An 11519-nucleotide genomic window follows, 5' to 3' on the forward strand; every position below is an offset into this window, starting at 1 on the left:
AATTGTCAACTTGCTTCAGAAACTCTTTGCAATAGAGGTGACAGGAATTGGGTTGGCCAAAGATTGTTTGGGTTTTTTTTTTTTTTTTTTTTTAAATAAAGACTGCAATGACTGTAGTTTCATTTACTTTTGCTGATTGAAAACCTACCAAATATAACTACAACCCCACTTCTCCTCCCACCCCCAACCCTCCCAAAAACCCCCAAAGTTACTTTTCTAAAGGCTGTAGAAATGGTAAAGAAACATTACATATTTAACTGTATAAGCATGAAAACTTAAAGCTATAGACACCGCAGGTCAAATCAAACAGTATTCACGAGTCCTATAAAAGTGAACAAGACATGTTTGTTTCCATTGCTCCATCAGACAATTCAAGAGTTAAGTTTGCATGATAGCAGCGACGCAGCTGTTTGCTAGTCCAATTAAGTGTTCCAAGGGTTTTTTTTTTTTCTCCTTTCTCCTTTCAGTTTGGCCCACTGAAGTCCAGTAATCAGAATAGTCAGTTCAAAACACAGAAATAAGAGCAAAGACTCCATATAATAAAGCACAGGGATATGCTACTAGAAGCTGTTGTCCTTCCATTGCTAAGGCAGAAATGAAGATTTTGGAAGCAGAAAAACTGCACCATCCAATAATTCCAGCAGTGAGAATAATTCCCATCATTCCCCTGTAACATACAAGAAAAGAACAGTTTAAAAAGGTGTGTGTGTGTGTGTGTGTGTGTGTGTGTATCCTTAGATGAATGCAGGAATTAGAATATTTTCTAGTAAGTTAAATATGCTTCAAAGGCTGATTGTTTTAAAACTTTATACTGAATTTTATCATTGAGGGTTTTTAAATAAAATGTACATGGAATTTCAGTACATATAAAATTAGTATTTATTATTCAGTAAAGATTTTAGAATGACTAGTAAAAAAAGAAATTAAGTTCTAAGTACAAAAAGGTTTAGAACTGAGTAAACTCAAAACAAGGTGTTCTTTTGTACTTCTGTACAAGTAGCTTTCTGTGATGAGTAATGAAGTTAGTGATTTTGTGTGTTGGGCATTTAACTTAGTTTTCCAGAGTCAACATTAATTAAAATTTAATCTATATTTCTTAAATCATTTAAGTTTTCTATATCCTGATATACAACTTGTTTGACAAATAAACATGTTTGAAGTATACTATAATGTGAATCTAAAAGTAATTTGTAATAACTGAAAATGGATAGTGAATAAGTGTTCATGCTGTATAAGAGTTTACTTCATTTGACAAATCCATTATTAATATAATATAAATTCCATCTAAGAGAACTTCCCCCCAGTGGGAGAAAAATCCACAATATATGGAAGCAGGATTTTATTATAAATAGTTAGTATTGATACTTACTGCAAAGAAAATATAACTGCAAAACTGGAAAGCAGGATCATAGGAAGAAGACAGTATCCCAGGACACTAGCAACACAGCCAAACGAGACGCCCGTCATGCTCATTAAGTTCAGCAGGCAAAACATTCCTAAACATCCAATTGCACTAATTCCATACACATACCCAAACTGAATTTTACCAACCTAAAGATGAGAGGAGTAATACAAGTTAAACATGTTTTGTCTTAAAGTTGACTAAATACTGCATTTTACAAATAAGGAGAGTATAAAATTGTGGTAATCTTTGACCTAGGGATGAATCTGAAGTAGGATTTAGGGATAAAGATGAAGAGGATTAAGAAAGGTATCCCACAAACAATCCAAACAGAGTACTTGTATACCGAAATGTCCAATAGGCATATTTACCATATCAGTTTTCAATTACAAAAGGTGGTGCATCTAACCAGCTGCAAACTTAGTGTGCTTATGTAACATGTAGTTCTAGCTGAGCTACAAAAATCTTATCAACTTCGCTCTATTTACTCCATTATATTTGTATGTTGATCCTACTCTGAGGATTATCTGAATAGTTTATCAGCACCTTTACTGCAGCAATGATCAAAGGCTAAATAAAAAATGTAAATTAGCAATGCACTGAAAAATGCTGCATGTGACATAACTCTTTCCATCTCTAGCAATGATTCAGATGCTTGATTTTTGCCTTAAGGGAGTAAATTTTTTTGTGTGAAGTGCCACGCAGAGTTATGGCACAGCGTAAATTCATCATCATAAAATATTTCAAGTTTTTTGTTTCCCATCTAGAATTATTTTTGGTCTTGTAAAATAGTGTTAATACACTATTTAAAAATCTGATTCCATTTTATTTAGGTATGTATCCTCTCAGAGCACGACTTGGAGACCCAGCTTAAGAATGCATCCAATATGGACAGAGCTGCGTGACTGCATTAGATTGGCAGACAGGAAAATGTTTGAACTACAGTGTTGAAGCACAGGGAAGTCATTCTTTAATTTTTAGACAGTCCAAGAAAACTGTACCAAATGACTGAATGCTGTACAGATATAGTGAAATATCTGGGAAAAGCAGGCTGTGACACTCTGAATTCTGGACCCAAAAGCAGTGCTGTTCAGATGCAGGATCAGCCAAGTGACTGAAACGGCAATAAATTCAAGACATTCAATAAACAGAATCCTGAGTTTTGTTAAGTGATTACCACCATTGTAATATCCTCCAATATGCCAATTTCTCAGCTGTTTTCATTTCAGTGTATTTTCAATCGTCTTAACCAATTGCAGATTAGTTTTCAATTCATTCTCAAACTGGTAACACACACAAGTGGTTACTTTCTTCACTCTAAAGGGGGAGGGCTCTGAGTTACTACCGAGAATTCTTTCCCTGGTGGGTCTTGCCCACATGCTCAGGATCTAACTGATCGTTATATTTGGGGTCGGGAAGGAATTTTCCCCTGGGTCAGATTGACTCCCAGGATCTCTGCCAATCTTATTCCAATTCAGTTTAATGGCAAAACACCTGTAGCAGTGGTCACCAACTGGTCAATTGCGATCGACTGGTCGATTCTAGAGAATCTCCCAGTCGAACACAATCTCCGGTGGTACAGCAGGGGGCCTGTCCCAGTGCCACACCGCTCCTGGAAGCGGTCAGCGCAGCCCGGGGGGGTGGGGTGGGGGGGACGCAAGGGTCTCCCTCTGTGAGCTGCTCCTGCCTGCAAACACCGCCCCCAAAGCTCCCATTGGCCAGGAACGGCGAGCTGTGGCCAATGGGAGCTGCGGGGGCGGCGCTTGCAGAGAGAGGCAGCACATGGAGCCACATGGCAACCACCCCCGTCCCAGGAACTGCAGGGGCACATTGGCCCCTTCCGGGAATGCATCAGGCTGGGGTAGGCAGGGAGCCTGCCCTAGCCTCACTGCGCTGCCGACTGGGAGCTGCCCAAGGTAAGTGCCGCCCAGTGGTAGGCCACACCCCAAACCTGAGCCCCCTCCTGGAGCCAGCACCCCAGCCCCTCCTGCACCCCAATTCCCTGCCCCAGCTCTGACCCACCTCCCAGAGCCAGCACCCTGCACCCCAACACTCTGCCCCAGACCAGAGCCCCCTCCTGCACCCCAACTCCCTCCCAGAGCCTGCACCCCTCACCCCCTCTTGCATCCCAACCCCTTGCCCCAGGCTCAGTCCGGAGCCCCCTCCCATACTGTAAACCCCTCGGCCCCAGCCCAGAGCCTGCACCCCCTCCTGAACCCCAACTCCAGCCCAGAGAGAGTGAGTGAGGGTGGGGGGAGAGCGAGGGATGGAGTGAGCCTGGCAGGGCTTTGGGGAAGGGGCAGGGTAGATCCTGGGTTGCCCTTAAGTTCAAAAAGTGATCTTGGGTGTGAAAAGGTTGGAGACCACAGGCCTGTTCCCATCAAAGCCTATAGGTCAATCAGCAAATGTTAACAGTTTTGGCCATTGTTTTGCTGAACTGGTGGTAAATCATGTTTAATAATGCTGACATTGTTGGTGGTGTCAACCATGTCTAATGTCAACCACATCAATATAATTTTAAAAAGTAATTGAATAATTGTGAACCTCCTTTATTGGTAATTTTTTTCTTAAAGACAATCAGCTAAAGGAAAAACTACCAACAATAAACTAAGTATACTGAACAAAGAAATACTAGAATAACCCGAAGTAAAATTTCAGTGCATCAGAAACTGGCATGATAGAAACAGCTACTAAATGTATAAACGGAATATGTACCAAGAGCCAAAACTATGGATAAGGCAACCAAATTAAAACATTTTGTGCAAATAAAACAATTAAATTCTATTGAACCTGTGTTTGACAGCAAACAACACATCTTGATTTGTACCAGATTGAAGAAATTGAAGATTTAACTTTATAAAACCAAGGACAATGAGTCATCTGAAACTCCCCACCCCAAATATTGCGACTATGGTCCTCAGTCTTCATGACAACAGAAGCCATATTCACAAAAGGAAGATATGCAAAGAAGCCACTATATAAAGAAACATGGCACATTACTTGAAGGGCCTGACCCAAAGCATGGTGAGAACAATGGAAAGACTTCCATCAAGGGGCTTTGAATCAGGCCCAAAATCATGTACTAATGAGCCACAAATCCTTGGTCAAGACCTGTTTTGTGACTTCCAGGCCATGGACATTCTTATGAGACCCCCAAGAATAATTTAGATTTTCTCAATGTTTTTGGACTACGATACAGATTGCAAAATATTAAGGTGTATCTTACCAGCAATAACGTGGCTCCAAAGGCAAGACAGAAGACCATTGGTCCTGCCAAATCAGTTTCATTCATGATGCTGCCATCTGCTACTTTTAATGGGTGTAGAACTGTTAGTGTCTTCTGCCAGATGTGGTCGAAATTGATCCCTAATTCTACAGGTTACATGAAAAAAATTATGAAGATTTGTTTTCCTTTTTATTTCTCCTTTGCCCCCATTTTCCTGCCCCTTCACTTTCAAATCTGCTCCAGACTGAAGGCAAGACATGATGGTTATCAAGTACTATTCCTTAGATGACCAAAGAATGATAGAAGACATTCCATTTCTCCTTTAGGCGGTTGAGCGCACTGTCTCCGTGGCACTCCATTTCTCAACTACTCAGGAATGAGGAACTGCTAGTCTCTAAGGCCCAGATTCTGCAATCAGAACCCCTTGGGATTGCTTCTAAAACAGGATTGATTCTAAGAGTGACCCTCTGCATGGTACAGATTTGATTTACCAACTCAAGGAATGGGACGCTATCTATGTAGATTAGTAAACAAATTTTGCTTAGTAATTCCCTTGTCATTTAGTAACAGGAAAGGTAATTTGTCTTAAGCTCTCACTGAGAGTATAATATATAGAGAAGGTGAAAAATCCTGCTATTAGTCCAAGTATTCTCAATATGTATCAATTCCAGCACCTTGTATTCTATGTAGGACATATCCTACACATTTATTACTCCTTTCTTCAAATAAGAATTTGGGTTCTAAACACCGAAGTCAGTTATTTATAATTAAAGAGGCACTATCAATTAAAAAAACTTAACCTTTTGTTGTTGCAAATAACAGCTTTTATAACAGACTGAGGAAAAAAATCTATGCTTTTATTCCCCCATTTGACATAATGTCGTGTACAGTCAATTTCCCATTTAATTTGTGTGGCCTTCAGAAACCAACAGGGGAGAGAAATAAGAGAATGTGACTATAAAGTGAGAAATTGGCAGGGGAACTCAGAGGCAGGCATGACAGATGCAATTACTTCTAATATTTTTTTTTTTTTAGTTAACTAGAAAGTACATTCCTTACTTCTTAGATTACCCCAAAGTTAGGGGCAGTTTTGGAGAGGACTAGTAAAGAACAAATTATACCTTCTAGTAAGGGTGGCTCATCCTCAAAATTGCTTCCATAGAAAGACTGTGCTGTAGTTGGAGTGTATGTTTGTGTTGGCTGGTAAATCTGCCCTGTGTAAGGCTGCTGTTGCTGAATCATCTCTGGAGGGACAAATCCACTTTGCTGAGAGTAGTCATAGCCACTATATTGTCTGTGGAGAACATAATAATATTACTGGCAGGCACAGGTTTTTTTAAACCTTACCCAGTCACATAAGACACTCTTTCTATAACAACTTAGTATACAACATATAATCTTGTGTACCTAATTTTTAAAGTGAAGTTAATTACTCCTCCCACCCTAAATGTGTAGCTGCACAGATGCACTCACCCCAACGCACCACAAGGAGTAAAGTGTGACTTGAAAAGGTATATGGGTTTATGGACTCCTTATCTCAAGTTCTCTAATTTAAGTAATCAGGTCAAATATAAGTTTTTACACCTTTTTACCATCAGATATCACATAATGATAAGAAAATTTAGAAGCCTCCAAGTAGTAGCATTTTCAGGCCAAAACCATCCAAGCCCATTTAATTTGAAAATATGACAAGATTGGGCCTACAGAAGACTAGCAAAAGGTATTTGTCAATCCAAATATAGCCCCTTCAGTTGTATATCTCACTCCTATAATTTATCAAATGACAGCATGAATTTATACTCAGTATTAAATCCTATATTTAACAGAGCTCAATCTTGAAAGGAGATCCAAAGTCTTCATATTATTTGAGCTTCCCATATGATATTTTCATAGAGTTGAAAGACAGCCTAGTCAAATTGACTATTTTCCCCCTTCCCATATAGCAATTGTATCAGATACCACTCCTAGCATACATATGATGAGGATTATGACATTCAGAGCATAAGCACACATTATGACATCTACCATCATGACACATGCAGATGAAAATAATATTTCACTTTCTAACTCAAATTTTCTCAAACTCTGGTCACAGAAGACTAATTCTATGTCAAGTTTGCACTTTTGAATACAAGCTGTTTGAATACAAGCAGCTTGCGCCCACACACTTCAAAACAAAATGATTTTAACACTTTACTATCTCACAGGTAGCCTGAAACTAGTACTGCAAAAATTCACCAGCAAAGGATCACTACTGTGACACCCAGAGGGGTACCTAATCACTTCTGAGAAACCTCCTCTTATAGATGTTACATAAAAATAAATGTATATCTAATAGAGTTCTTCAATAGGTCTCTTTACTCATTATGTAAATGTAAGTACATTGTATAATTTAATGCTAATAAGTTCTTTCTGCACATCAATGAAAGAAACTGCCAAGACTGTACAGAGACATTTAAGAAAAAATGAATAATTTCATTACAAGGGTCTGTAATTTCCCTGTCTCCATCTGCTCAAAACCCACGCCCAGAAGGGACCCTCCACAATCAAATCTCCTTTTCCACCCCTATGGGAGGAAAACTCAGACACCTCTGCAGCACTCTGATCCTCTGGACCCTCCTGAAGGAGCACTAACACATTTACTTCTCTTCCCTTTTTCCCCCACCCACACAGAAATTCCCCTTTCTAAGCCGACATGCCTTCTCACATAGATGAACACAATTTGTTGGGGGAAGAGTCAATACGGCTTTTTGTACAGGGAGATCACGTCTCACAAATCTATTAGAATTTTTTAAAGGGTGTCAACAAACATGTGAACAAGGGTGATCCAGTGGATATAGTGCACTTGGACTTTCAGAAAACCTTTGACAAGGTTCCTGCACCAAAGGCTCTTGAGCAAAGTAAGCATTCACGGGATAAGAAGGAAGGTCCTCTCAAGGATCAGTAAATGGTTAAAAAACAGAAGGTAGGAATAAATTATCATTTTTCAGAATGGAGAGTGGTAAATAGGACTGTCCCCTAGGGATCTGTATTGGGAACAGTGCTGTTTAACATATTCAAAAATGATGTGGAAAAAGGGGTAAACAGTGAGGTGGCGTAATTTACAGATGATACAAAATTATTCAAAATAGTTAAATCCAAAACAGATTATGAAGATTTACAAAGGGATCTCACGAAACTGGATAACTGGACAACAGAATGACAGATGAAATTCACTGCTGACAAATACACATTGGAAAACATAATCCCAACTATATATACACAAAATAATGGGATTTAAATTAGCTGTTAGCACTCAAAAAAAAAAAAATCTTGGCGTCATTATTGCTACTTCATACAATCACAGAACTGTAGGACTAAAAGGGACCTTGAGAGGTCTTCTAGTCCAGTCCTCTGCACTTCACAGCAGGCCTGCGTACTTTATCTAGACCATACCTGACAAGTGTTCTTAAAAATCTCCAATGACAAATTCTACAACCTCCCTAGGCACTTTTTCCAGTGCTTAACTACCCTGACATTTAGGAAGTATTTCCTGATGTCCAGCCTAAACTGCCCTTTGCTGCAGTTTAAGCCCATTGCTTCTTGTCCTATCCTCAGAGGTTAAGGAGAACAATTTTTCACCCTCCTCCTTTTAACAACCTTTTATGTACTTGAAAACTGTTATGTCCCCCTTCAGTCTCTTTTTCTCCAGACTAAACAAACCCAATTTTTTCAGTTTTCCTTCATGGGTCATGTTTTCTAGACCTTTAATAATTTTTGTTGCTCTTCTCTGGACCTTCTCCAGTTTGTCCACATCTTTTCTGAAATGTGGCACCCAGAACTGGACACAATACTCCACTTGAAGCCTAATCAGTGAGGAGTAGAGTGGAAAAATTACTTCTCGTGTCTTGCTTACAACACTCCTGCTAATACATCCCAGAATGACGTTTGCTTTTTTTTTGCAAGTGTTACACTGTTGTATCCTATTTAGCTTGTGATCCATTATGATTTCCAGATCCATTTCTGCAATACTCCTTCCCAGGCAGTCATTTCCCATTTTGCATGTGTGCAACTGATTGTTCCTTCCTAGGTGGAGTACTTTGCATTTGTCCTTATTGAATTTCAGACTATTTGTCCAGATCATTTTGAATTGTAATCCTATCCTCCAAAGCACTTGCAACCCTTCCCATCTTGGTACAGTATCATCTGCAAACTTTATAAGTGTATTCTCTATGCCATTATATAAATCATAGATGAGATATTGAACAGACCCAGACCCAGACCCGATCCCTGCGGGATCCCACTTGATAAGCCCTTCTAGCTTGACTGTGAACCACTAATAAATTCTCTCTGGGAATGGTGTTCCAACCAGTTCTGCACCCACCTTATAGTAGCTCCATCTAGGTTATATTTCCCTAGTTTGTTTACGAGAAGGTCATGCAAGACAGTATGAAAACCTTTACTCAAGTCAAGAAATACCACATCTACCGTTTCCCCCCCATTCTCTGAAAACATCTGCTCAGTGTGCAGTGGCTGTCAAAAAAGGCTAACAGAATGTTAGGAACCATTTGGAAAGAGAGCAATAAGACAGAAAATATCATAATGCCATTATATAAATCATGGTACAGCCATATCTTAAATACTGTGTGCATCACCCTATCTCAAAAAAACATATATTAGAATTGGAAAAGGTGCAGAGAAGGGTAACAAAAATGATTAAGGGTATGGAACAGCTTCCATATGAGAGGAGATTAAAGAGATGGGGACTTTTCAATTTGTTAAAAAGATGACTAAGGGCGGATACGATAGAGGTCTATAAAATCATGAATGGTGTGAAGAAAGTGAATAAGGAAGTATTATTTACTCCTACACAGCACAAGAACCAGGGGTCACCCAATGTAATTAATAGGCAGCAGGTTTAAAACAAAAGGAAGTTTTTCTTCATACAACGCACAGTCAACCTGTGGAACTTGTTGCCAGGGGATGTTGTGAAGGTCAAAACTATAACTGAATTCAAAAAAGAATTAGATAAGTCCATGTAGGATAGGTACATCAATGGGTATTAGCCAAGATGGTTAGGGACACAACCCCATGCTCCAGGCGTCCCTAGCCTCTGACTTCCAGGAACTGGGAGTGGATGGCAGGGGATGGATTACTCATAATTGCTATTGTGTTCATTCCTGCCGCAGCACTGGGCATTGGTCACTGTCAGAAGACAGGTTACTGAGCTAGATGGACCACTGGTCTAACCCAGTATGGCCATTCTTATCTGGAACGGTTTTGTTGTTTGTGTGTGTTTAAGTGTTAGACATATAAAGAAATGCAATCATAGACATGATAAACTAATACTATATAAGTTAGAGAATGGAAAAAAAATGTACAAATTACTTATTGTATGGTTCTCCGCTTCCACTGTAATCATAGGAGTGTGCCTGGTCATCAATGCTATAACTTGTTTGGTAGAAATCTGTATTGAAATTGTCAAACCCAGACATTGCAAATTATCTGTAAAATAAGAACATCAAAGCTTGTATGAGTCACAAAGGGTTACTCTGGCCTCTGGCTGTCATACAACTCTAATAAATTGTTGATGCGATTAGGGACAAATATTTGCTAGAAAGAAGGCAAACTCAAGAACACTCTGAAAATGATTGTAATACCCCAATAAATCTGTTAGTCTTTGCAGTGCCACCAGACTCCTCCTTGTTTTTGTGGATACTGACCCCTCTAATATATGTGATACTTTAGAAGATTGTGTAATGCATCCGATGAAGTGAGCTGTAGCTCACGAAAGCTTATGCTCAAATAAACTGGTTAGTCTCTAAGGTGCCACGGACTCCTTTTCTTTTTGCGGATACAGACTAACACGGCTGCTAGTCTGAAACCTGTGATCTATGTGTGTGTGTAAATGTATAACATTTTACAATGCCATAAGAGCTCAAAACGTAGATTACAATGGATATAGGAGGAGTGTTTCTTTCCACAGTCACTAATACATAAGTTAAACGTGTCACCAGTAACGATTAATAGTTACAATGGGGATGCTTTAACAAGCGGGCCAAGCAACAACAGGCGCTATACAGCCAGGAAGCTACACCACAAACCTCGCTGCGTTTCCAGCATTACAAGCACGAGGCGCAGCTTTAAGTAACAACAACAACAACAGGCGTGTGGCTCCCAGCGCCCGTTCGCGGCCCTGACGCCCCAATCCGCACGCCCGGAGCCGGCGCCCACCCGCCATTCCTGCCACGGCCTCGCAGTAGTAACCCGGGGCCAATCACCTCACGCCTCTGTGTCTCAGCTTTCCCCTCTGGAAAGAGGGGACCCCGACCCAACCTCCCGCTGGGAGGCAGCAGCTCGGAGCCCCGGGACGGGGTGGGTCGAGGCCCGGGGAGGAGCGGGGCAGCGCCAGGGAGGCTGGGGTGGGCTGGGGAAAGGGCTCCCCGTGAGGGGAGCGGCCGCTACCTTTCCGCAAACTGACCTGGCAACCCCTCCTCGCAGCGCTGAGAGAATCCCCCCGGCTGCCGGCCCTCAGCCTCCTCCGCTGCGACGTGTCACGAAACAAACGAACCACTTCCGGATCAAGCGGGACGGGGCATGCGCAGCGGCGGTTCCGGCCGTCCCCGAGACCTCCGAGTGACTGAGCACGCGCCGTAACGTCTCTCGGGTGGTGCCGGTTGCGCGTGCGCCGTGGAGCGTGTCTGGCGCCCTGGGGGTTACGGTGCGGGGGTTGCGCGGAGGGCTTGCGTGAGGGGACAGGGGAAGGCGGGAAGAAGGGTAGGAGAAGAGGGATGGGTGGGGGAGGTGCTGGCTGCCCTTAGGTGTATTTTGGTTGGAAACCATGAAATTTCGGCAAGGAGTGGGGGAGGGGTGGAGGCTGCCCAGGGAGCTCGGGTGGGGGAGGGGATTGGG

The 11519-nt window shown here is 41.4% G+C and overlaps 1 protein-coding gene across 1 annotated transcript; it reads right to left on the reverse strand.

The window, feature by feature from the left end:
* Window positions 1-212: 212 nt before the first annotated feature.
* Window positions 213-11236, reverse strand: YIPF5 (Yip1 domain family member 5). The gene is made up of 6 exons (XM_074962093.1): window positions 11089-11236; window positions 9996-10112; window positions 5750-5922; window positions 4629-4774; window positions 1370-1551; window positions 213-667 (listed from the first exon to the last, which is right to left on the reverse strand). The coding sequence occupies exons 2-6, from the start codon at window positions 10100-10102 to the stop codon at window positions 505-507; spliced, it is 771 nt and encodes a 256-aa protein (XP_074818194.1). The 5' UTR covers window positions 10103-10112; window positions 11089-11236; the 3' UTR covers window positions 213-504.
* Between the last annotated feature and the right edge of the window lie 283 nt (window positions 11237-11519).

Source organism: Natator depressus, chromosome 8 (assembly GCF_965152275.1).
Source record: "Natator depressus isolate rNatDep1 chromosome 8, rNatDep2.hap1, whole genome shotgun sequence".
NCBI lineage: Eukaryota > Metazoa > Chordata > Testudines > Cheloniidae > Natator > Natator depressus.